The sequence below is a fragment of the Nothoprocta perdicaria genome, unplaced genomic scaffold (assembly GCF_003342845.1).
Source record: "Nothoprocta perdicaria isolate Ctin4 unplaced genomic scaffold, notPer1 scaffold_0, whole genome shotgun sequence".
Lineage (NCBI taxonomy): Eukaryota > Metazoa > Chordata > Aves > Tinamiformes > Tinamidae > Nothoprocta > Nothoprocta perdicaria.
Genome location: NW_020454092.1, coordinates 8,216,778 through 8,244,088, shown reverse-complemented (window position 1 = coordinate 8,244,088; position 27,311 = coordinate 8,216,778). Strand labels below are relative to the sequence as shown.

Below are 27,311 nucleotides of genomic sequence, written 5' to 3'. Positions count from 1 at the left end.
CATGGGTCAACGGGGAAACGTCTGCAAATGAACCCAACGCTTTCTGTTTCTTCTTTTCTTAAATAAACACGGGGAGGCGGCGGGAAGAGGCTAGGGCTGYGCCGGGGAGTGCGGGCCCCTCTTCCAGCCGGGGGGCACAGGCCCCGCTCCGGCCGGGGGCGCCCGTGCGGCCGGATCCGGGGGGCGGCCAGCGCTCAGTTCGTGTGGGGCCGGGCCGGGGCGCGGGCTCCCCGGGGCGCCCAGCGTCACAAGATTGCACACTGCAGCTTGTGCGAGCCCGCGGCTCTGTCCCCGCGCCACTTGGTCTTCTTCTTCTTCTTCTGGCTTTTCTCTGGGATCTGCTGCCTGTTGTGGGAGACGGAGAGGAGAAGCAGGGGTGAGACAGGCGCTCACCAACCACATCCCAATCACCAGATCCCCCCAATACATACATACACACACACAAAAACATGCATTTATATAAACACCTACCCCCATGCTTAGATGTATATATACACCACACATTAATATGCCTAGACATACATACTGTAAATAGATCTCTACATACACACAYACACACATACAYATATATATATAATGCTGACATGTCTCTCTCCCTATTCTATCTATTTTCATATGCTCTTCCTGCACCATCCCCTTCCTCGCCCCGCACAGCTAGAAAAGGCAACCGCCTATTTTCAAGGAAGGAGGGCAAAGCTGTAAGCAACTATTAGGGCTAAAGGTGGGATGGACGGCACAATGAGGGGGCATTTGCCCCCTGCCAAACCCACTTGGGATGCAGGGAGACACCGAGATGCCATTTATCACCCTGCTCCTAACGTTCATCAAGCCAACAGACTCATATTATTGCAAGTTAAACCATATGAATGCAGGCAGATTCCTTGGATCCAATTAGTGTCTAAATAACAAACTTGAAAATTTGGAAAGTTCCCAAATGAACCTCTTTGGTGACAAAATACGGCAGGCCCTAAACTGTTTAAAACAAGTTATTCACATCAGAATAAGACACAGGTGGGAAACAAATTGTTATGATTTTCTTTGGTGTTTCCTTACTGCCTCAGTGACCAAAGGCTTGCAATAATATGAAAAGCTGAACTTTGATTCATAAGACTTATTTTTCAGCAAGTTGGAAGGCTTGAGGCATGAAAAACATGAAACTTAAAGGCTCAGAACTGGAAAGGAGAAATAAAGAGATATTTTAAGTTATTTTGTATAACAACAAATCAGCAGCAAGCTGCTTAMGGCATCCTAAAATGATTTCTGAGATGCAGAAAACCAGGTCCTGCATGTGTTAAGACTTCTACTTTGACAGTGCTTACATAAACACCAGTGCAGTGTAAAAGAGGSATGAGAAAACGTGAAAGATTTGCTGGGTGGACACAAACACCCTGCAACTTTCTGGAGAACTCTCAGACAGCTTGAGCTCTTGCAAGGAACAAAACAAACTGGGAATCGACCACGTGCACAGACGCTGCCAGCTCTGCATGAGAGTTGTCACCCTGCAAACCCGTGTGGGCCCGCAGGAGCCTTTCCATGTAAACACTCCCCAAATGACACATTTATTAGGGACCTGTAAATTTACATTTCGTTGGTTGAAGCTCACTTGTAAAAAACACTATTGGGTGGGTGATGGTATCCTGTAAACACAGGGCTTGCAGGGACCCAAAGATGAAGCAAATCTGCTTTGTAGCACTTGTTGCCCTTTAGCTTCACCCACACCCAACCTCCTCCAAACTTCTCTGGTGTCCTTGATGCCATGTAGGGTCTCATATGCTAATAAAAGTTCTCATAATAACTCTCTCTTAATAACYATGAAGGGGATTGAGGTAGACCATCTGAAGTTATGTGGTACATTTTTAAAACATGAATTTAATGAATATATCGCATTAAGATGCTCTTTCTAGTCCGYGTCTGTCTGCAGTGACATTATGTAGAAAAAGGAAAAAGCAATTTTTTTTTAACTCCTCCTCTAGAATAGCTCGTGATAAAAACTTCTTGTAACACAAAAAGCAGCATCTAGCCAACTAATGCGGAGTTACAGAACAGTTGGGAAACAGCTTGGGCCACGTCCAAGCCCGCTCCATAGTTCTCTGCAGATTTTCTGCCCCCTGCTTCTGAGATATGTGGGAAGAGTGGGCAGCACCATCTGCTTTCGATGGAGGCCGGCTCGAGCTGTGCTAAGATCATCGCTCGTACGCAAATRCTGCGCATAAATGTCCCCTGGCCAAACGCTGAGCAGGCCGCTCGGCTGCGCGAGGGACGGGGAGCAGCGCGGTTTTAGGCCACGTCTCCAGCAGCGCCTCCCCCAACACAGATCCTGAAGGCCCACAAGGATCCAGCTGGCAGCTGGCACCACAAGAACGACCCTTCCTGGGYGCCAGGTGGGCCGTGGTGAAGATGTGGGGGCAGCAGCGAGGGAAGGGGCGCGCAGGGATGGGCCGCGCGGGACAGCGGGGCCCAGCCGGAGCCGACGAGGAGGAAACCCGCGGCTCAGCATCAGATCATGCTGAACGGCTTCATTTGTTCCATTTAGTGGGCAGAAAACACTAAATGCAACCTCCAACATTAGAAAATAGCCAGTCCTTTTAACCTCTGGCAATGCACGATCCCAGGACTGCAGAGCTACCAACCCAAATTACTTGTCCCGAGCTTTTAATGCTGATTGCTGGGGTAGGTTTTCTATTGCTTGTTGGACAACACATTTTTGTCCTGGCCTCAGTAAGTTCTCAAACTACACCTTGCAAAGGTAACTAAGCATTAGCAACATCTGTTTACAGATACAGAACCAGGAAGTCTAATAAAAGCAGAAAATCCCTCTCCTGCTGCCTGGAAGGTTGGCCGCTGGCTCTCTGCACTAGGATTCCTGGCCCATCCATGGGCACTAGCAAAGGGTTTCCAGCTTACCTGATTACTCTAACGAGATCGTGGAAGGCCTTGTCAACATTTAGTGGTGGATCCTTGGCACTAGTTTCTATATAGGGAATCTGAAGGAAAGATGACATTACAAAAGGTATTAGTAACAGCTCACATGTTTGTAAGCAAACTMATTTCAAAATGAAAAAGCCAAAAGGCTGGAGAAATTGGATGCAGGAATCCAGATATATAAAGTGCTGTCCTGATGCCATTATCAACAGCTTCATACTCAGAAAGGTCAGCAAGTACTTACAAAAGATGGGGAATTTGAAACATTAAAAAACAGCTGCTATAAGCAAGTTCCAGATTTGAGGAAGAATGATCATAGACCTCATTCAGTCWGATGTTCTTTTCCACCAAGGGTTGCTTGCAGACATGAAAATAGCTGAAGGTTGCTGAAAGACTAGCACTTGCCAAAAATTCTTGCTTGCCACATTTTATTAGGACTACTGCATGCATATTTCATGACTACAATTCYCCTTTAGTGTAAAATGATCTTCTCCTTCAAAGCCTGAAAACCAGATGGGGCCTTCTAGAATGCTCGTTCAAGGTTCCTGGCAGATTTATAAAACTGCCAAGTTATATTTTCATGCATGGCCTTTTCCATAGCGTGTGCAGATGCACATGGGTGCAACATGTTACAYGGCTGGTTGGGTGGACTGGCTCTTGCAAAAACTATCATCTTTGGACAGGTGAGGGACCAAGTGTGACCGAGCTGCTGAGCTCCCGTTGGAAACATGGCACAGGTCCCCAGTGAGGCACGGCAAGCTGACGGGAGGTCCCCAGCCTGCTTGCCTTGGCCYTTCCATCAAGTTCCTTCTGCTAGAGTTGCTGCCTTCATCAGGGCATTCCGGAGTAGTGGCCCTTGGCAGGGATTAGTGGAGTATCCCATCATCTACACCAATGCAAAACCACTTCTTGGGCTGAACTTCAGAATTATTAATTAAGAACTAACAGAGGGCCACATTTACATGAGCTTTACAACCCTGTTGGCTTCATTCCTGCCRTTTCAGAGACTCGTGTTTCACACCACCCATGCACGTGGCTTCGTGATGGTCACAGCTTTGTTACAGCYCAGCACAGCTTCCAGGTTCAATGGTGAACTGGTCCCACCCAAAGGAAACTGTGCAGTGTCTGCTTCATAGCATTCCAGCAGTAATCACAAATGTGYGATCTTAAGAGAAACACTTCAATTCAGCTCCAAATGAGCAGCAAATTCAATTTCAAATGCCTCAAACTTGCACCAACCAAATTGGTTGGGACTTGCACCAACCAATTAAACAATCCCACAAACTTACATTATGTTTTGTTGCCATTTCTCTTCCCTGCTCTCTGGTGATTTTCCGTAAATGCATTAAATCAACTTTGTTCGCCACCAAAATCATTGGGAAGGACTCTCTGGAACAACAGTAGCAGTTATTAGCAGACTRCAAGAAAACAAATGCTCAGTGGCAGTTTCACTTTCTAATGCTGCCGTCATCTCACATTTCCAGCTCCAGAGATACTACATACATGTAAAAAAAAAAACAGAAAGAAAGATCAAGCAATCACACAGCAGCCCTAACACTAYAGGTGTATAGGTATACGTGTTACCTGCATGAGAAATTTACTTTGCCAGCCTATGTGCATGCACACATTCACTGCTTTTTATTTGCACGTGCTGCTTAGAGTTGCCACTTTTCAAAGTACAAAAAAAAATATTTTCAGCTGACTGAAAAACTACWGAATTAGGCTGTACCTGTAAACTGCAATTAACTTGAGCACAGAAAGAGATTTTGGGCAGGWAAATTGTACTTTTACAGCAGTTGAGGTTTTTTTGCTAACCAAGTGTCCTGGTGGCTGCTAGTCACTGTCACTGTCAGGCTAAAAGGCATCTTGGAGGCCTCTTTGGGGCGGCCCTCAGAGAAGCTCCRGGGAAGCCAAGGAACCAAGTTGGGCCCCGACCATCATAGCAGAGAATTAAAAACAGACTCTGGGGGGGTGGCACTCTGAAAGGATGCCAAGAGGTGACAAAAARAGACAGCATTGCCTTGAGTTGTTCCCCTAGCACAAACTGAGGCACTGGTGGTGATAGCTGCAAGGCAGCTGGAGGGAACTGCAGAATCTTGACCATTTCCCACACGCTGTCACCTGCTGTCTAATCACACAGCAAAACCCTGATGACCAGGTGCCTTTTTGTGCCCAAAACACCTCGTTCTAATATTGCTCTATATTTCTTTATCAGGCTTGTAAGCGACTGCCTTCAGCCAGTGCCTGAAGAGACCCATCAGTCACTGCAGACCTTTCCTGATGAAAGCTTTCCTGAAGAGAGGTGTAAGCCAGGCCCTCACCTGATGCAAATCTCTCTTACCAATTGCTGGCAGTGATGGGGTCTCTCATGATAATCAGCAGTAACTGCAATATTATTTTCTTAMATTTATATTTAAACCTTCCTAAAATGATTCCAGTGTCCTCTGCTTTAACAGAGCTTATTTCATTGGCCTAAGAACCAGCTGACCGTGTTCATGTCCATGTAAAACACTTTGCTGAGTAACTTCCAATTTTTAGAGAGTTTCTGTGTCATTTTTCATGGAGACAGACAGGGGTTCCATCTTCTCTCTGGCACGTTGCCCCAGTGCTCTGTACTGCAGGAATACCCTGCATTGCACTTTGCATTTGGACGAGCCTTACCATTATTCATTCTGATCATCTGGAGTTAATTTTAAAACCAGAGCATTGATGTATCTTGACTCCAATTACTCTGGAGCAAAACACTTGTCTGAATTACTCGATTTCTTTTGCCTTGCACACTTTGGTAGGGGAAAAATCACCTTTGGGCAGCTCACTTGCATGCAAGGTTGTCCAAGCTGCATTTGGGCTATGCTCTGTGCCCAACTCTGTGGGACGGCTTCTCATTCACGATGTTACCATTGCTACGACCTGCCAAAGCACCTCAGGTTTTAGAAGAGGTGTTAAACGCCTCCGTCTGTGCTTCTGAGCTGGGAAACAACCACCATTTCACCAGCCTGTTTCACTTCCTGCTTCTCACACATGAGCTGGTACGTTTCTACGGGCAGGGCGCGGGGCAAAAGCTTCAGTCCGAGACAAAACAATGAACAGCAGCATTTCTTATTGCCATGAGGTTAGATAAGAGCAGCATCTGCTCGGGGCAGGTCACAGGCAACATCATCCTGTCGTCCTTAACACACAAAGGCAGATTTAGTACTGGCCCAAGCTAAGCTGCCAGGGAAGGCAGTACTGTCCTTATCCAGGAGGTCACCTGAATGACTGACATTTTTGTTCATTTAGATGAAATCAAAGGGCAGGTTTTCCTTTGCTCTTCACCCTTGTGGGCTCTGCTGTGGATGCTTTACTGGAAGAGCTGTCAGCTGTGACCCTCACATGATACGTGTCCACCCTTCCTGTGAGGAAGTTATTCAGAACTGTGAAAGGAAGCCAGCAACGAGGCCCGAACCCTCCGGTGGCTTTGCTTGATGACTTCCATAATTAAAAGCCATTATGAATGGAAAAAAATAAATGTTTTAAAGCTGCAGACATCTAAGGGATTAATTCACACTCCACCCAGGGAGACAAGATTCATCTCCTGAACTAGCACAGGAAAAGGGAGTTATCTGGTTGATAGACCCCGAGTTTCCTTTCCAGCCTGCCAGGATGCATTTGCTTACCAGAATTTAACTTCCAGCCTGACCTTCTCCAGTGTGTTCACAAGAGGAGGAGCAAGGTACACATCTCCAACCATGCTGAGATATTCCAGGTTATTAATTCATTGAAAACTGGTGCTAAAGAGCTCAATGAGTTAACTGAATCGTGCCTTCAACTAAGAAATACAATTTTTCCTCTGCTGACCTTTGACTGACATGAGGTGCTTTCCCCTTGAAGACATTTGCTCACAGCCCCCTATCATATAAGGTCTTTTATGGCTTGTTTGGCATACATTGAAGTCAGGGAAACAGAGGGTGCTGCCAGGACATACAAAAAGATCAGGCCTGAATAAACACTTGCTGACTCTCTACTGGAGTTTCCTAAGTGCCTGTGTGGTGACCAGAGCATCACTCTTCCTTACTGAGAGCCAAGATGGTTACCTTCAAAGCATTTTATCTGCCTTTCTTCCACAATACTGTTAGCAGGACTCTGGCTGGAGTTTTCCCCTTCCAATATAATTTTCAGTTTGAAATAAGGCTGAAATACTGCTCATACAGTAAGTGCTTACCAGAAAAAGGTAAAATATTCTTTATTCCCCCTATATAGGCCTGGGAACCAGGGCATAGAGCATACGAGGGTTTGTCCCAAGGCACCCAGCAGGTTGAGGGCAGGGCAAGACATGCGTCCTCCCCATCGTTTTGCCCCCAGAGGTGCAGGAACAGTGGCAGAGGGACCAACGCTGTCCATGGCACCTACCTGTCTTTGACTCTCAGGATCAGCTGGTGGAATCGGTCCACGTGCTCGAAGCTGGCCTTGTCTGTCACCGAGTAGACTATGAGGAAGCCATCTCCTGTCCTCATGTACTGCTCCCGCATTGCGCTGAACTCCTCTTGGCCTGCAGTATCCAGAACTAGGACAGAAGACATGGAAGCTCTTAGTCACAACAAAAAACTGCGACTGCTGTGGCTGTTCTGTGTCCTACACTGCATTTCTACCCCTACTGGCCTTGGTCCTACCGCTGGGTGCAAGACTTGAGGAAAGCAAATTAGGTACATTTTTTATTACAAAGTGAAAAGTGCCCTCAGATGCCCACACATCACTGTGGCATCTTGGCTAGCAACTGACAGAGAGGATGAGGACTATGTGGATTTCACTTTCCTTCAAAGCATCAAATCCTGGTCACTGAGCTTAGGGAAGGGAGGATTCCTCTGACAAGTATGGCTCAAAGTATCTTGCAACCCTTGGTCTTGTCCCATTCCAGCTCTCTGATCCATTCATGGAAAAAAACAGTCTTGGAAGAACAAGTAAATGACAGTTCAAATGCCAGGAACAATCTAAAAACTGTGTAGTGTAGAAGAGCTGGGAGATGCACATATATATTACACTCCAGGTTATTTCCCTGGATATTATTTCCACACAATTCTGTGCCTTCAGAGCAAGGTGGTAGACTCTCTAAATACCCAGCCCCAAGTTCTATGTTGCTATTCAGAAGCTAGTTAGAAGCTTTAAGTGACTTCATCCCATACAGCAGACATGTATCTTCATATAGGGTTGTGTTACAAGGCAGACAGTGAGGAATCCCTAAACACTCTCATTTGTGCTGGCAATTTAGATGGACTAGGCAAAAAGAAGCTGCTGCTTTTGCCTAGTAGATCCACCTCTTCCCTTGTGTGACCTGAGTCACTGCTCTTCCATTACTCTGCCTAGCAGGTACCTTAGCGAGTAAGCTTTACTCTTACTCTTACTCGCAAGCAAGTAAGCGAGTAAGCCTTACTGGGCTCCAGCATGGGCACATCCAGCAGAAGCTGGACATCTTTCTGGRTAAATCCTGGGTACAGGTGCACATGGCTGGTGCCAGCTCCTGGGCCTCAGCTCGCTGCAGCTCCAGGAGCTTGACTGGCAGCAGACAGATAGAAACAATTACAGGATTTATCAGTTTAGACTATGCCAACACAAACAGCAGGAGCTCAGAGGGAATGGGCTGCTCTGAGGTAAATGCCCATATGCATCATTGTCTCCTTGAGCCAAACGCAGCCTCTTTTAGAAGACTAGAAACATTTGCACTTCCCASCTGGTTGGGAAAGATGGGAAAACTGTTTCCATCTCTGCTGTAACAGCCACATCGTGGCATCTGCTGCCCACAAGCGACAGGGAAAGTCCAGGGCAGGGGCGGATAGAGACCGTGTGGCAGGCAAGTGCTGCTGACCACGCAGCAGAGGCTCACGCAGGTTTTTCTAGTCTGAGCAGCTCCCCATTATCAGGGATGGGTACCCAGGCTGCCTTGATTTCCAGACGAGGCCGGGATAAAGCCCACCTTCCTGCTGGTGCTACTCGCTGGGTGAGCACGGRCAGCTGCCCTTGCCACGCACTGACACGGGCTGCCCTGTGCCCACAGCAAAGGCGGCTGCACTGCACACGTGGAGACCTCAAACATCTGCAGCTGCTTCCAGAATCCTCTGCAACGAGAGGAGCTTCCTGCAAAGACCCTGAGCTTTGGATTTGCCTGCTGAGTAGCTGAACCTGCTGGAAAGTCACAGCTGCCATTTTGTAGCCTTTTATGGTGCTCTGCAGCTCTAAACCTAGGAAACGAGGGTCTCRTCCCAAGGGTGTACAGGCTACTCAATAACTATACACAAAAACAAAATACAATATACACAGAAAGAAAAAAAAAACAAAAAAGGAAAAATAAAAAAGCCAAACCAAAGCCATGGCTTGCATTGGTAATTTTCTATGCCCCGGGCAGAGAGCTGGCATGGGATAAGCCAAGACCACAYGGCCAGGACGGAAGAGGAAATTAATCCTTCCTGTTCGCCCAACATGACAAGAGGCTGCCCTCATCTCACTCTTGTCCCAGCTTGATGTGACATCAGGGCAGGCTGGCACGTCTCCGAGCTGACCCCAGCTCACGTGGATCCTGTCCCTCTTGAATGCACATGGGCAACCTCTGGTGCTGCTCCTGGCGTCCTGCTGGGGGAATGTGTCTGCCTCCCCACGGAGCACCCAAAGGGTCTCCAGTTCCTATGTGTCTATTGCACCCATAGACCCAGTCYCAGCTGCCCAGGACGGCAGGGCCTGGTCACTGTGGTCTGACGTTACACAGGTCCTGGGGCCAYGCGGACACCAGATCGAGCACTCCTGCCTCGCCTGGACGTTTGCCACCACACTGCACTGGACACAGGCAGAGCTGCTGCCTCAGCAGCCACTATTTAAAGGGAATTCACTTATAGCATTCATAGAAAGGCAGGCAAGCCTGGGCAGCACTCAGCAGTGGCACTTGGGAAATGAAAAGACAGGCAGCAGTGAAGGTTAAAGTTAATCTTGGATGGGTTATTCCTGCAATGTTAAGGATCATGTGGTTGTCCAAAAAATAGTCCTTGTTCTAACTTTTAAGCAAGCTCTTCTAAGGATGAAGAAATACAATTCTAACAGTTCTRTGCTACATAAATTTGAGCAAGTTCTGAATACTTTGTGTGCAGAATGGAACTATATCCTGGAAAGCACCAGCTCTGAAAAGGGGCCAGATGCAAGCAGCTTTACTTGAACCTCCAGTGAAATCTTGCAGCATAAAAGCTTCCACAAGATTCTTGTGTATGGCACTGGGAAAGAAACAAGCAGAAAGGGACAGGCGATTTGACTGGCTTTCCAAAGGGGTTAGAAGATTTGGTATTTTAGCCAGCATGTACCTTCTTCCAAAATCCCAGCTCATATAAATTGTATGCCAGAAGACATAGAAAAATCATGAGGAGAGAAGAATTGCAAGCACTCTCTTCCTTTGGTATTCTTTAAATCAGCAGTTGCCTCTTACTGGCAACACATAAAAGCCAATGTGGAAATAAGCTTGGAACAAAGCACAGCAGGTTTCCCCTACCTCATTCTTCCAAGAACTGAAATCAAATTCATAGACTGTGTAATACATAGAAAAGGACTTCCAAGAGCAAACTTGGTTATGTTCCCACAAACTTGACCAARGAGGAAGTAAGGAAGCACGTGAAAGAAAACATTTGGGTGAACAGTGAGGGGAGAAAACCCAATGACCATGTCGGAAGCAGTGCACAGAAGGCAATGGAAACATCATTTGACAGAACTAYCATGCAACCAGTTGGAGAACAAACTGCCAGCAATTAGGCAGACAATTGCCCAGACCCACTGTTGAGGTCTCCAGCTTTGTGGGTAAGAGGCTGCTGAGCAAGGAGAGCTTCCTTCTCCACTTTTCAGTGCATGTGACCACAGCTGCTGCGATGAACTCTACACTAATTGAATCCTGCCCCATTAGAGCTTTACACCCCGTTTTCCCATGAATCCTGACGGATTAGGCAAGAGCCTGGCTGCTTACAGAAAGCAATTCCACGAAGACACATCAGCCAGGGAATTGCTGCAGACTGAAACAGAAGTAMTTTGTGCTTGCAGGTAGAAATGTTTTTTACTGTCTCTGTAGCTCACAGCACTCTGAGTGTCCATCCAGGAAGCACAGGCATGTCAAATTAAGATGCGGGCAGAGACATATTCACTAAAAAAAAAAAAAAAATTAAAAAATAATAAAAAGCCCAAATTCCTCCTATACACTTAAACTTTACACTTAGGCAGTTACATACACAGCTCAACTCAAGAGGACACTTCCACTGCCTGTGCATCCGAGGAGCCAAAGATACCCAGAAAAATACTGTAGACTAAACACATTTTTTCCATTTTTCAGCCTTTGGGCTTAACCGCCCATATCAGCAGCCAGTGGCTGTCTAAAACTTGCACATTACTGCAAGCAGTCATGAAAGCTTCTCGGAAAGCCTTGCCTTTCAGCACCCAGAAATGTGGCTGTGTCCCACAGAAAGTCAGGGCCAGGGAAAAATTATGCCCATATTGATCTCATGCTTAGAAAAAAAAAATAATGGATAAAACTTGATTTATGAAGAGTTTCTAGGGAAATCTCTTTGGCTATGTGTTCAAGCACATGTGCAAGCTTTTAAGGGACTGGATGTGTCCTCACGCAGACAGGAGTCCGGGGTGCCCAGCACAAGGGAGAGAAGCAGCACGGAGGAGTTGGGACTCCAGGCACTTTCGGTTTCCTCAGGGACTGCTTCTTCATGTGAAATTCAGAAACAGTCCCGGCAGCAAAGAGCCAGATTAGGAATGTGCTGTGAGCACTGGCTCTCTAAGCCCGGCTCCTCTTCGCTTTTTCTGGATCCAAATCTTGCTTTTCACTCCACACAGCAGCTCTGCTTCAAAGAGGGGGTCAGAAAGAAGCTCTCTTCCGAGCTATCCTGCAGCTTGGTCGTTCAAGTCAGGGGAAAACTTGACATGGACCGGCAGGCTCATCCAAAAAACACTTTAAAGCTGAGGGAGGCTGTGACCACAGTCTTCATCCTCCTGGACCAGTGCCTTGATGAGGAGCTCTGTGGGAGAGGGCAGCCTCCTTGTGCTTCGGCTGAGCAACAGGTATTTTAAGGGCTGAGCAGATGGAGATCCTAATTATAGTCTGTGTTCCCAAACACTGAATCACCCTCGAGGCATCTTAGAGGTCCCTGAATCACAACCAAGGAGCAGCAAAGCCCTTGGTCACTCTGGCACTGCTGGCTCCTTCACTGATATGGCCACATTGCCCTTGGCACGTGAGCCCTCTTCAAGGAAAAACATGAGATGGGGAAACACTAGGGCTTTTGTGAGCCCTTGTTCTGTGCCCTAACTAAATACACAGATTTTATAACATGGAAAGCCCAAGTACTTGAATTCTTGCCCTTTCTTCAAGGAAAAAGAAAAGAGGGGCCTTCAGAAGAGAGAGACTTCCACATCAATAAGCAGAATAAAGATGCAAGTCCTTAAAGGAGTTGATTTTCCCCTCTAACAAAGGGCAAGTATTCAAAGCCTTGTGTTTTCTGTGTTGCAACATCCAAATTTTCCTGGCAGGAAAAAAATCCCTATAACCCAAAACRGAAAAAAAAATCCCAACCTCTTTCAAGGTTGCAAAATCTGAACAATTAAGGCAAGGAAAATACTATAAGCACAAATATGAGAAGAAAAGTATAAAATTAATTAATTTGCATTTTACTTCATTCAATGACACTACCCAGAATTTAAAGTAAAAAAAAAAAAAAAAAAAAGAGAACAAGCCACAAACCAACCATCTGCCTGCGAGGCTGAAGTGACCTTTGATCTTCCTCTGGCCTCCTGGTTTAAATGTTCCCAAGCTTCATGAATAGAAAAATAAAAAGACAGTCTGTCCTGAGATGACTAGCAGCAGAAACCCTCTGCTGAAAGAGGTGCCTGAAGGATTTTATGGAAAGGGTAAGGAACAAGGGCACAAGGGGAGAAATTTGCACTTGTCATTTGAAATGAGACTAATGCAAGAAACCCCCATGACCAGACCACACAGAGCAAAGGTAAAATACACAGATCAACCTGAGCTGGTTTTCAGAAAACTGAACATTTTCATCTCTTTAAAATTCAACTGTTAGCATCAGGACTAGAATTTATGGATGGGAAAGGGAAGATGCTGCATCTAACTCATATGGGGGGAATGAAAGTCAAGAGATCACAGCCCACTTTGATCCAAACCAGTCCATAGGTACAACTGCTTATTCCCCTAGCAGAATTCCCCCTTTCAGACTCCCTTGGAAATTTTAGTTAAATCCTCACTGGCATCAAGTGGCACAGTTCCGCCTACAGCTCAGGGTTCAGCCCTGAGAGCACAGCAGGGTATAAGCTCAGCCTCACCAGGTCAAGCCCAAATCAAAAAYCCCAAGACGTGTTAGTGACCATTTTATAGTCTCTTTCCCTCCTCTTCCTCACCACCTGTTTATYCGTGGCTTATGAACTGTAAGGAATTTTGAGGAACATTCGGAGGTTGTTGCCATAGGACTGTATTCCATTTCAGCATCATGCCTTAATAATTCCTGACTGGCACTTGCAGCCATGTAGAAAGAAATTGTCTACTAATTGCCCAGTTAGCCTGCACACAGAAAGCAGCGTGCAAAATTTATGATAGCAGCTCAACTGGAGCAACAGCTAATCAAAGCAAATTAACCCTGGCACCCACTTAATCCTGACCTGATGCATCTATACAGCACCTGCGTGCGACTGCATTTAACCAAGCACATCACCATGCTGATTTCAGTAAGAACAGCAGGAAGACAGGGGGGATAACATATGCAGAGAAAATTGGAGGCTGATCTTAAAGCCTTGTTGGGGAGGCAGCATCCTAGAAACTGAGGGCTGGCCACGAGTTGCCTGAGCATCCCTCCCTCGAGCAAAGGGCCTGCTATGTGACTCTTGTCCCCTAAGCACTGCAAGGGCTATTTTAGATCACCAAATAAGCATTTTTTCCCGCTCGTGACCCTGCAGAGCTTTGGACCAGAACAAATGAAGCATTAAAATCTCACTGTCTTTTGGGAGGCAGGGAACCATCATAGACTTTTTTTTGATAAGAACATAAAGAGACACAGAGAACTTCCCATGCCAGAAAGCAAACACAACTGAGGAGTTTCGGTCTGGCTTCAAGGTTTAAAAACTGAAACTAAAATCTGTTTCATTTAAGTTTGCTTTCAGTGAGAGGTTCCAGCAAAGGAAGAAAATACAAGTCAAAYGTTTCATCTTGCTGCCAGTTAGTCCTATTGAACGAGGGTGGGTGGAGGTCTGTATGGAGAGAAGCCAGATGATTTATGTGAGCTGGCTACCACAAAGGGTTTTTTACAACATAATGCTAAGATATTATTGCAGATACTAAATGCTAGAGCTGCTCAACCACCAGCCTGAGAGGAGGAGTTGTGTTTTCTTTTTCTTCATCAAATTATTGGATGTTTGTGCATTTCTGTTTTTTATTACTATTTCTGTAAGCTTAGAAGTGTATGAAGCCTCTCCCTTGAGGCTTCATTCTGTAATCTCATCTTCCAAAATTAGCTCCTATTTTGGGGGCAGGGGGAGGCAAACAGGATTTTTTTCTTTTATYGTCCTTTCCTCTCCCCATCAACCACTGGAAGGGTTTGACGATAAASGACAACTGGACAGTCTAATATTTATTGTGCTGTATCTTTATGCTTCCYATCATGTGTCTCCCTAATTTTATGTCATAAATGACTCATGCAACCAGGTGTAGCCATGACTAGAGCAGCTGGTGGAATATATGCTGACCTCTGAGAAGAGGATGAGCTCCAAAACAACGAGATCCCATAGCTCTGACAGGGAACTGCAGCAAGAGACACACGTGATCGTCAGTCTTTACGCCCTGTTTCTACAGGGCAGCTGGTAGAAGATCACATGCTCTCCCAAACAAAAACATTCCCTTCCCTTGACCTAAGGACCCAACTGCGATTGTTCAAAATCTCGGGGAGGAGGAAAGAGCAGCAGAAACTGCATTGCTGCTTCTATGGCTGCAAGACATCTGTGGGCAGAGGAGCTCTGAAATGCAGGGATTCCCAACATGCCATTCACGGCCACAGCTGAATTCAATTCAGCCTCAGCAGAGCAGTTAAAACCTCATCTGAGCAAAAGAAAGGCTTTTTCATCAAAACAAACAGCTAAATTTCTGCTCCTTGGAAGAAAGCCTCTCTCTCCACTCCCACCTCAGGTCACTTACCCACTCCCTTGTATAAACAAGAATTCTAAGTATTCAGTTAAAGATGCCGAGTTTTTTTCTTCCAAATACACCCTTCTGACCAACACCAACAGCAGCTGCTCATGTTTTATCAGCTCTGGTGACTCTGTCTCTTGCAGCACAAACCAGTACATTGCAGTTTTAAGCAATATAGAGTTTTACCCCCACCTGCTTAATCATTTATTTTTCTTGAATGAATGGAGGTAAGGGGTGTTATAATTCTTCACTATCAGTAGCTAACRCCTTTGATTAAATGTTCTTCCTGTTTATGGCCCCCATGCAGTTAGCCACTTGCCTTTCTTTCCCAGGGGATAAGCTGAACCACAATGAAGCACCATTAGCAGTAGCCACCTCATTACAGTAAAACTGTTCTGCTGCAGCCACCTCCTGCAAACACTGCTGCACAGACCTAGTCTGCACTTCGTGTTGTGAAGTTCTCAGATCGCAAAGCTGTGGGGTGGTTGTTTCCTTGAGAAGTTTAACTTACTACATCAAGTCCTCATGCAACCAGCAGATCAGAAACTGTTTCTAACAAGAACACGGAGCGGTTTTCAGCAGACTGGTGCTGTGAATTGAGTACAGTGTTATTCAGGAGGAGCAAATGCAGGCTTAAAATGAAATGACATTATTTTTCATCCTCCTACTGCTGTTCTATAATAGGGTAGCCTCCCTGAAGGCTCTATAGGTCAATTGAGGTGTCCAGAGTGGTACACGGACTGCACAGCACTAACTAATCCTTTTTATTACCTGCACAGGGCTGGAAGAGGCACCTCTCAGTTATTCTGAGGACTGACAACACATCACAAACCAAATGAGTCTGGAAATCACCATACCGGGTGACTCCCACAAGCAGCATCATGCAGAACTCAAACCACCACACGCAGCAGCTCTACTGGAGACCAACTACAACTCAACCCCAGCAGCTCATGGGACCATCTGCGCTACAATTCTYCAGAGCCTGGTCCAGGTTCTCCATGGTCTACCGTGGTCCAGGGGGCCCACAGGGGCACAAGGTGCTGTAGGAGGCACTCAGGCCTATCTGTTCCTGCACGCGGTTAGGAGGGAAGGAGTAACGCGAGAGGGACTTGCTCACCATCAAGAATTGCCCACTGCCCGTCTATTTCTGTGTGCTTCAGGTAGGAATCTTCAATAGTCGGGTCATAATCTGGCACAAAAATCTTCTGAAAGAACTGGATGGTGAGAGCGCTCTTCCCCACACCGCCATCTCCGACCACCACCAGCTTGTAGGTGGGGAGGTTCTCGCTGGGAACAGCGCTTGTAGCCATGCTTGCAGGACGTCAAACCTGCTGGAGAAAGACAGCGTCTCAGATCATTCATCGGCAACTGGCACAAARCGGGCTTTTACCCTGGAACGCAGGGGGTGGGAATGCCGTACGCCAGGGTTTGTCCTCTCTGCCCTGCACTCTGATGCTCACGGTCCCCTTGAGCAGGCTGGGCAGCGACCATGGTCCCAACCACCCCTACCATCACCCAGATGGATTATTTCTTAGTAGGGCAGATGGTCTCACTGCTGTGGCTTGTTTATGCCTGTCCCTGTCTACAGGGATTACTAATTGCTGCCAAATGTGTGTGTGGAAGTTTTATCATCTTAATACCTCGCCTACAGGGGCTGAGCCCACACAGCCATGCCAGAAATCACCTCGGGTCAATGCAGCTGTCAAGTCTCAAATAATTTCCAGTTGCCAGGGCCCAAATCCCATTGAGAAGCTGGAAGCACCCTATTCCCCACTGCTTAACACAGGGAACAGCAAACATTAAATAAAGCGGCTACATTCTGGGGCTGGGCTGCTGGTGCCAGATCTGCACTCAAACAGGCTGTGATAAATGAAGCTGGAGCTAAAGGTCCAGCCCAGGCTCTACTGACAGACAAAAATGCACTTAGCTTCTTTCTTCTCTCTCATTTTCAAGTTTGAGAAACAAAACCAAGCAGCACGCACAGCCAGCAGCAGGCCAGGAACTACAGGTGTTCTTTGTTTTGCCTCTATTTTTTTCAAATATATGTTTTTTTTTACACTCTGCTGGCAGGAAGGCTGGCTTTTGCGGCTGTGACACCRCCGAGCGAGTCAGGAGACCAGCTTCCCCTGCAGCTCGCTCACAGATCCGCAGCCTCCCGGGCGAGCCGCAGAGRAACTGATTTTTTAGTGAAAGAAGGAAAATGCCCCGGGTGCGACCAGGTGCCGGGCGTGCGCGRCGCCCACGTCTGCACGGTCACTAATGCTGCTCGCCAACTTTCCATCTCCTTTCCTCAGGCAAATCTCGCAGTGCGGGATGATCCTCCTGCAGCGGCTGCCATGAACCACTCGGGTTTTGCTGGTGGCCACTCTTGGCGGCCTGGCAAAGTCCTGCTGGGCAGAGTGGCAGCAAGTGCCAGGCTGCTCTGCTCTGCTCGCTCCCAGGAGGGGAGATGTCTCGGGGCATGAACAGTCACGGTTTTCCTGCTAACTACACGCATTTTGCTTCATTAAAGACTTAACTTTTTCAGCCTCCAAGATGAGCAAGAAAGGCCCATGCGAGATGGGGCAGGCTGGCCCAGGAGGTGGCAGGACAGCTGTGTGCCCGCCACTGGCCAAACCCCTTTCATCTAAGCCTACAGTCAAGCAAAACCACTTCCCCAGAAATAGCTTCATTTCGCTACTGCACAAAGAAAACATTTAACTCTTTCCAAAAAGGCACAAAAGCCAGTGACCTATTTTTTTTAAAAAAGCACATAACCCTCCTGTTTGAATCCAAGAGAAAAACGATAGCAAAACCAGAAAAAAAGCCCTCAATTTTCTAAATGAGGGAATCTCCTCTCCTCCTTCGTCCCCACAACCACATTATGTACGATAACAAGTTGCAGCTTGTGTCTGAGGGGCTTTTGCAAATATGAAATAACTTGCAGAATGCATAATCCAAAAGTTGCACGAGTTGAATGCCTCTAATTATGATCATTTACTGGACCTCCCTGACCTCAAAAGAACTCTGTTTTTTCTGTAAAAAAGAAAACCCTGGAAGAGCGAGAAAGAAGATCACCACATGGGTGAGATTGCTGAGGCTAYTGAGAACTGCAAAATCTCTTGTCCAGGTTGAAACAAATCAAAACTTTCAAAGCAAGAAGTGTCATTAAGTTACCTTCCTTCTAAACCATCTTTGAAGAAATTGTTGAGAACAGCATTTCCATGGCAAGCAATGGCAATTGGAAATGTCCGTTTTTGCTTTGCCCGTGGCCAAGATTTCACCCCTTATTTATTTACCCTGCAGAGTGCCTGGGAGCCCTCACTCAGCCTGTCTCTGAGCAGGCCCTGTGAAAGAGCAATTGTGCTCATACGGCAGGGGAAAGGCCACACATGTGAAACAACATTCCCAGTTTGTGCAGAATTTTTGACCTCGTCACAAAACCACAAGCTACTGCTCAGCCGACAAGTGTGACGTTTTCACAGACATTCAGCCARGCCCTTAACTCCCTCCCCTAAGATGCCTCAAGCTAAGCTTGCATTAAACATTTCCCAATGTAATATCCTAATATTTAGTCCATTGAACTTACTGTGACTCTGACCAACACGTGCGTGGCTAGAGCCAGGGCATTTGGCTCTGGGTATCTGCAGAAGTGTGGTTAATGTATGTCTAAGTCACCAAATTGAAGAATTACACATCTTGTGGAGAAGCAGCCAGAACTGAATTCAGGGGTAGCAAGCAGGGAACACAAATAATTGAAGCAAATCGACAGCTTGTGTTTTGATGAGATTATAACCCACACCAGACCATAAACCCCACCTTAAAACCAACATGCAATCTACTGGAAGGCATTAAACGCTCCCAGAGGCGTGCAGGACTTCACACTGTTTGGGCACGTCACTATGGGCAAGTGCACAAGACTCGAGCTGGTGTTGATGCTTTTCTTGGCAGGAGTACTGACATGGTCCTCAGAAAGGGAAAGCGAGGAGTGCAGATAAGCGGGTTTGCTGTAAATCTGATTGTGGAAAGTGAAGCTCAGGCCTTTTTWAAAATCTATTGTCTGAATACAAAGCAGCATGTGGTATTAAGCTAATGAGCTCTGATGATTATCATCTTACAATTTATATAGTTGTTTATTTTGAAGGAGCCAAAAGAACAGCCCATTCCCTGGGCTGATGCATGTTGCCAGGACTGTTTAAGCCATGGGAAGTAGGCTGATTTATACGGTCTCCTTCATACACGCCAGCAAATCCCTGTCTTGACACCACAAGCCTGAGACACTGAGTCAGTCAGAAATGTGGCTATTTCTGGGATAGATGGCAAAGAAAAAGAGAAATGCTGACCTGGAGGTTGGGTCCTTCTGTGCAGGAAGGGCCCCTTACTAGACTGGGAAGCAGAATGAACTGTATAAAACATCATTTATCTTTCTATGAGCAGAGCTGGAGTGGAAGAGCTGAGGTAACCCCCCTATAGCATCCCAAGGAATATAAAAATGCCGAGGATGAAGATATTCAGAAATTGCACGAGTCCGTGASACTGGACCACCAAGTTCCTGTGGTCACCACAGCACAGATATCTGATCCCCATCACCTCTGTCAAACTCCCCTGCATGTAAGCAGGACAGATCCATACTTGTGAAAATCACTGCAATTTCTGCTCATCYGAGTACATGTGTGGCTATCTACCCCCACAATAAAACCTAATTCAGATATGCTGGTGCTCATATAGAGGGCTCTAGTCCTTCTCTCAGGAAGGCAGAGCTCTGGGGTCAAAACTGTTGCAACAAGTGAACGGGAGCAGGTTCAAGCCTTTGACTTGCAGAGGAGGGTAGTGCAACTRAAGACACTGGCTTCTTCACCAAGGAGCCTCCTATGACAACCATTTACCGTCTCCATGGCAACAGGAGACACAAATTGCTCATTTCTGTTATGAAACCTTGAAAAAGCTACAGCAGAGTCTGTGTGGGAACAACCAGCTCCCTGCTCCTCTGCTGCACCTCTCCAGAACTGGTATCTTCAGTGAGGCTGCAGCCCCTCATAATAACACACAGAGACTTAACTTATTTAGCCATATTATATATGTTGACCAATTTGACAAGCCTATAGCCAAGGGAATTTGGCTTGCTTTGATCCRTGGATAGCTCTTCACATAAGCCCTGCCAGAGCTGTGTGCACCTGAAGACACCAACTTTACCTGAGGCTGAGGAAGCCTGTATCAGCCACTGAGTTTCTGCCAGCTACTCCTGCAGTTGCAATTAATAATTATTAATTGCAAGTTGCAATTAATAACTCTTCCCTGAGCCCCAGCTCGCTTGCTTACACCCTTCCAGCCAGCCGCTTCGTGAGCGTTAGCAGCTCCATGAAAYGCCTCCAGGGCTGAGACTCTGCAAGAACTGAACGCTTCCCTCTGTGTTCCTGTTGCAGGCTGCTGGCTGGAGTGCTACAACCACCACCCAGAGAAGCCAGCGAGGTACCAAAATAGTTCAGTCTTCGTGTGTCACGGCCAGGCCCTTGGACCAGAGGCCCCGAGAGCCCTGAGACATGGTGCACGTTCTCCTGGTGGCAGCTGCCTCCCAGGAGCCACGTTGCTCAGAGYTCAACAAACCTCAGGAATTACTTCCTCAGGTTGGCACCACTGGCTCCCAAATCTTTGGGAGTCACAGGACCTGCAGGTGTATGGACAACCACCACCAATTATTAAAAAGAGATGATTAACTGTCAGCCAGGTTTCCTTTGGTCTGCTAAATTTCCTGCCCAGGCAATGCCTCTAAAAGGATGCGCAGAGCAAAAGCTGGACTGCTTTGGAAGTCTTTTGTGGGAAGTTAGGGTGGAAGAGATCAGTCGTGAAGGAAACCAGCTTCTGGCACTCTCTGTACTTCAGACATTAAACTGTTCAGAATCCAAGTGAAATTTTAACTCYGAGATTTCCTAATATCCAAAGTTCTGCCAGGTGAGAGTGCTTGCAACTCCCATCAGCTTCCAGGAGATCTGACGGAGCCCAGCACCTGGCAGGACCCGTACAGGAAATTACAGACATTTCCTTTTGGAGCAGTGATCAAAGCACTATCACAACATTATTAAAGAGAGAGGAAAAAAAAAAAAAGCCATAAACTGTTGTTTAAAAATAAAACCCTCAATCCAAGAATAAAGAGCTGCAACTGGAGAAATTTAGTGTTCGGGAAATGTACCTGTGGGTTTTGGAAGTGAGGTCTTGACTTCTCCAGGGCAAAAAGATGCTGGACCCAGAGGGCAGCACTCCCTGGACTCATGACTGCCTCTTGGGCCTCTCTTTTCAGCCCAAGATGCCATCACCTCCCCCACTGCACAGACGCTGCTCAAATTTACTGTAAGAGAAAGAAAACTCACCGGGGGAGTAATGAAGCACTTGAGATTCGCACAAAAGGCAGCTAAAGGCAGTAACTGCCTGATGATGCCTGATAGTTATTTCAGGAAACAAAATTACAGCCTTGAAGAAAAAACCACACACACCACATGTCACTGAAAATTATTTGGATGTTAGGCAGTTGTCCCCCTACCCCCCAACTCCCTCTCAAATGAAATCTTGGGCAAATAATCCTGAGTCCTCATTGTAACACAGCGTTGTAACAAATGGCAGCAGCTTTCCCTTGGCCCGGCTGGGCTTGAAGGTTCATTTATACTTTTAAGCATGTGCTTGTCACTGTTCTGATCTATATGTAAATACAGCGCTGGACCCATCAATCATCTTGACAAATGTCATTTGAAATGAACTCTACATCCCTCCCCCAAGCCCTCCTCTAGCTCCCACAACAGCWCCATTAATCCTCAGAGTGTTTCTCTCAATGATTTAGTGCCCTTTTCAAACTATGTAAGAAGATTCCTGTCATTCTGASAAGCCAACAGACAGATGTAGAGGCCAGATTTTTTTTAAATGTTTAAGTGGGGTTTGGATCATCTGCTGAATTGCAGTGCTGCTGCTAGCAGTTTTGTAGGAAGATCCGGATACACGATGTGGAAGCTAACAGCTCCACAGGAGCCTGTTCTTTATCTAACAAATCTTGATTAACAGTGTATAATTTTAATTCAAGTTTGCCCACTTGAGCTTATTCCAACCCTTCTGTTAAGGAATGAGAGCATCCCCATAGGTTAGACTAGCCATGGAAGAAGCGGATGGTTCAGCCACCTTTACTTCCATCACTTCTTGTGCAGTTAAATACAACATCCCTTTCCTTACTCATTTATTTCCAAAGCTCTCGGGAGCCATCAGAGGATGACAAAATTGCTCTTGAAAATTCTTGATGAGTGAGGCTAGGAATGCCTCTCCTATGTTATCATGGAAACACTGAAGCTGACCTAAACATACTGTAGCAAGAAATCAGATAGCCACGATGTTCTCCTGCCCTGCCCAGCTAGAGATAACGCCACAAGAACAGGCCCGCCACGGAGGAAGCACACGGCAGCTCCCAAACTGCCCTTCCTGCTCGCACAATCCCTGGAAACGGGCAGCTTCCCTCCTACACATCACAGCTTGCTGACACACCAGCAAATAGGCTCCAACCCCACTGCCCTCAGTGGTCTCTCTAACCGGTCACGCTGCTTAGCGAGGTTTCCAAAGCCAGAGCCCGGGTTGCTGCAGCCCTTCTCGGCCTGTGAAATCCCACGATGCTGCTGCCCGAGTCTTCTGGGAGCAAGGGAAGAGGACGAAAGTCTCAAGACTATTTCCAAATTCTTTACTGCAAGTTTCCAAGCCTTGACTCAAATATATATGCTTTACAGGCAGGAACACTACTGCTGCCCATGTTACAGAAAAACACAAGTGAGGGCCTTAATGCTGCTATGAGCCACCTGCGAACTATAGAGCATTGCTGATATTTTTGGCAACACTTTTAGGCCACAGGGCAAAAAAAAAAAACCCAAAGGCTGTACTGGGCACTCTGATAGTTTCACCAAACTCCTGAGTYGAGGGCAGTGCTCACGGCAGCCTGCAGGTCACGTTATACACCCTGCCAGGGGCAGAGGAGCAGACGGCTCCCAGGCCAGTCTGCGACATCCAAGGATGGAGTTTCAGTAGAGCTTGGCCAACACGGACATGGGGACTAYGCCACGAGCACTCGACCAGCACCCAGGCTGACCCCGGCTCCTCTCCGGGGCTCCTCTCYCTGATACCCCGTGCGTCTCTCCGGCTCCGTGCCCCGCTGCCCTCCTCGTGCTCCTTGCCAGCCCRGCAGGCCCTGTCCGTGGCAGGGACACATCTCAACGCTCCCATGTTAAACAGGTGCTAAGCAAGTGGCAGGCAACCGTCCAAACCACCCCCGAGCAACAGGGTTTAAAAATGGATGACTCAAGTCCTCGCTCCTATCAAATATGTTCACCCTGCCAAGTTGTTCCCAAGAGGAACAGCTTGCACGGATGCGAGTCAGCAGCAGAGCTGGGCACAGCTCCCTCCACACGCAGCACTGGCTTTCTCTTGGAAAATAGTTAGCCAGAGCACAGCATTTAGTGGCCAGCACTGCTCAGCAACTCAGTTTTGCTGCTAGCTGCTCAAGGTATCTATATGTGTCAACAAGAGATGATGCATTAGACAGCAGCAGCCCAAGGTCAGCACATCTTAGAAACCTCTCCATAGGTGCCTTCACCTCCTTTGAATTCGGTAGCCCCCTCTGCAGCCACTCAATGCAAAGAGAGATGCATCCAGAGGGCCACGCAGAGCAAGAAGTAGCTTTGAGTCAAGACTATGCAGGCAGGTGAGGCCACGTCCTCATATTCAGCCAAGACCTGCATTAGGAAACACTAAACCTTTTCTTTTTTTCTAAGCTCAGTCTAAATCTCCATGCCTCAGTTTTTAAGTTTTTCAACCAGTAGCAACGTGGGAGGATATGTGTGTTCATTAACACTTCCATTATGCTCCATGATTTTGGCAGGTGGTGCCACATAACGGATATAAACAGTGCCAGCAAATGAGTCTACAGCGCTGTGCTGGATTAGTGTACTATGGAAAAATCACACCTCAAAAGTCTATGGCATTCACTTAAAGCACCTCAGGTGACTGAGGCACCAGCTGGGCTCCTCGATTCTGTGGAATCACCTCAGAAATTCACTCACAATTTCAAACAACACTCCATTAATAAATAAGAATCCTTTCTATTTGTTAAATAAGAATCCCTTCTATTTGTTAATTAAGTGGAAAAGGGAGGGGCACAACCCATCGCCCCAAACATCTTTCCCATGCCAAGCACTAACTTCTCCTGCTGTTCCATACGTAAAGGCTCTAGCATCCGTGTCCATGAAGCACACCACAGCTTTACTATTGTTATTATCTTAGCACCGCTCCCGCTCTATCCAGGCCACGGGAAGAGTCACTTTCCAAGCAGCACCACGTGGGAACTGAACAAAACGCACCTGGATGGAGTTTCTGAGGTCAGGCTCACCTTCACTATGCCACACTCAAAGAGAGAGCAACTTTCAAAGAAGGGCCCCTGGTCCTTGATGAGTTCTACCATGGCACGTCCCTGGTTCAGTTACCCTGCTCTCCAGAGGGTTGGCACAGATGCATTTCACTGAATTGACTCTCCTGAATTTCAATCCCCTGGAGACCTCTGCAGAGGCTTTTCACAGATGTGCTTAGGCTTTGCCTTCAGTGCCCAGAACGATGCAGATGTTTCTCCATCTATCACACTGGGATGCACAGCTATCCTGCTGCAAAGTCACAGCAGAGTAAACACACCAAGGTCTTTCCCTCAAAATACTGGGATGCAACGTTGYGTTGTTCTGACCTTACTTTACCTCCTAGTAAAGTCACATGGTCTCATTTGCCATCCCTATGTCTGCAGGGTGCCATTATTTTTAAGCATCACTATAACAAAATGCTAGTCTGAGCTAGTCTTGGCAGCTCAGCTACTTCTTTCTATGAGCTCGATACTTAAAACGTGATCCACAAGAGAAGAATGAATTGGCATCTGGTCCTCCTTTGAACCATTGGGTTCTCCTACTAAAGGGACATTCATTCACATCACATAGAGGTCTTTTTTAAATGCTTCAGAGCAGTCAAGGACATTGCAAAAAATAAATTTAAACTGAAAGATAGCTCTAGATAACCTTATGTTTTATCTTGACCTTGTAAGGTTGAATAATATGAGATGGCTTCTCTTGACAGGGGAAGCCGTTCTGACATGTTTCTGCATATAAAATTCTCTCTATTAAAAGCACAAAAACATAGATAAGGATGGCAGGGATTCCAGCCACTGGATGAAAAAAAAATATAAAGCCCCAGAGCATTAAGGGCCAGTAAGGGACAAGATTACTTTCATCTTGCCACAGCATGTTTCAATTTAACCACTGCATCCCTCAGCACTTTTGGTTCATATTCTTTCACCACACAGAGGCCCAAGCTTGGTGCACGCCCAGCCTTAGGAAGGGGAAATGATATTTTGGGTCAGCAGCTCCACCCACTGTGTCCACCCACCCGCACTTCGACAAAGCTTTTGAAGTGCACTGGTCTTAACATGGAGCTGGTGCTCGTTAGCCCGGGGTCGGGAGGGCTTGAGGAGCACGAGCCTCGGTTGGGACACGTGTCAGGAGCGCGCCGGGGCCAAGCGCCTCTGTCAGTGAGTTCCTCCCTCCTCCGCTTGCTAACTAGGCCTGGCCTGGCCTGGCCGCCCGCCTYCCCCAGCACCGCAGGCATCTCCTCACGCCCTGCCCAGCTCCCCTCTTTCTGAGGATGGCTGAGGGCCACCCACTTCTCCAGTTGGGAAACCCTTGGCCGCTTGGGTGACTCATCCTTGCCCCTTCCCACCGCTTGGTTACTCTGCCGCCTCCTTCAGATCTTCCCAAGCCCACACTGACTAGAGCCACTGTTATATTTCTCATGGCTTTTAGAAGCTGATGAGGCAATCTGACCTCCAAATCAGAGGATTCCTCCTCGTTTTCGGTGCTGCAGAAGGAATTACTCAAAGCAAGCCAATTCTTTATGCAGCATAGGCCTGAAAATACATGTTTTCCTTCTTTTCTTGGACAGGTTAACATTTATTCCCATATTCTTGTGAGGCTGGTGTGTAAACAACAGGGAGCGACTTGCTGTGCTCAGGGGGCCTTAGGAAAAGAGTATTTCCCTGCCCTCCCAGGCTCAGTAAGCCATTCTCCTGAGGTTCACAGAGTCTCCAAAATTCATGATTTTAAAATCTAAGGAATAAAAATAGGTTGCCAGAGATCTTCAACAACACAAAAGTAGATAGATACTCTTCTGCTATTAAATAATTCAAATCCCACATGCTTAATTAAACAGACTTGCTACACTGCAAAAAGAATAACAAATTATCTATCCTCTTMGCAAACTTTGCTGATTAACATGAAAGGCTCTGGGTGCTCCACAGACCCTCCGTGTAAGCCAAACTTCAGAAGACAGACTTAATGCTCCATAGATAAATCTCAAGTAACAAAATGCTCACAGAACAGGGATAATGCAGCAACTTAGCAGCCTCTCCGCACTGCATTAAGCCATGCTGCAGAACGCACAGAGGAAACGATGCTCAACAGAATATTTTACTTGAGCTTTCACCATCTTTTTAGACAGGACCAAACCCCAGGAAAGCAAACGGCCCAACTCAGCTCCTCACACACGCTACTGCATCTGCTTGCAGATTAAASTGAAAGGCGGTGGCGGGGGGATAAGACGAAGAGATGTCTCGCCCAGCATTCTGCCCTTGAGCTATAAAATGTTTTCTGAGGGAGCAGCAAATGCGTATTCAAGCCCTCCTGGTCACTACAGCTCACAGGAGCCTTCAGATTTTCAATCTAGGGTTGCAGCCCATCACCCAGGGCAGAGTGGGCCCTGGCTGGGCTCAGGCAACGCAGGTCTTGGTTGCCACAGGTGTTTACATCAGGTGTAGGGCTGGGGTTGAACCTAACAGATCATTTGCTAMTCTCAAGAGCTCAGACCACCCGTGTTTCTGTTGCACCCTTTCACAAAAACAATTTGCTCAAGTTTGTGGTTTTCTCAGAGCACTGGGCCATGTCTCCTCCTCCTCAACTGTCAGGGACTCTTGTTCCCACTTCAAATCAACATGTGTCAAACCAGCTCTCAGCCTGCCCCTTGCAGCCTCTTGGGAAGCCCTCCTGAGGCAAAGCGATGCCTCTGGTGACGTTACCACCCTTCCCTGTTCATAGTCCCAGCTCAGTGAAAGCCCTTGATGGCTTCTTCCAGGCTTAAGGGCCATGACTGACAGAGATGAATGTCCCCTCCCCAA

At 47.0% G+C, this 27,311-nt stretch overlaps 1 protein-coding gene across 3 annotated transcripts in view; it reads right to left on the bottom strand.

Annotated features, from left to right (window-relative positions):
* Positions 1-204: 204 nt before the first annotated feature.
* MRAS (muscle RAS oncogene homolog) overlaps positions 205-27,311 on the bottom strand; it is a 269,308-nt gene continuing 242,201 nt past the window's right edge. For 2 of the 3 annotated variants that reach the window (XM_026053951.1, XM_026053934.1), the window contains exons 2-6: positions 16,230-16,443; positions 7,312-7,465; positions 4,212-4,311; positions 2,905-2,984; positions 205-345 (exon numbers count right to left, since the gene is read on the bottom strand). In XM_026053951.1, coding sequence (XP_025909736.1) covers positions 246-345; positions 2,905-2,984; positions 4,212-4,311; positions 7,312-7,465; positions 16,230-16,422 — 627 coding nt within the window. In that variant the 5' untranslated portion in view covers positions 16,423-16,443 and the 3' untranslated portion in view covers positions 205-245. The remainder of the gene's footprint in view (positions 346-2,904; positions 2,985-4,211; positions 4,312-7,311; positions 7,466-16,229; positions 16,444-27,311) is intronic. The other variant, XM_026053942.1, reaches the window with a different exon arrangement.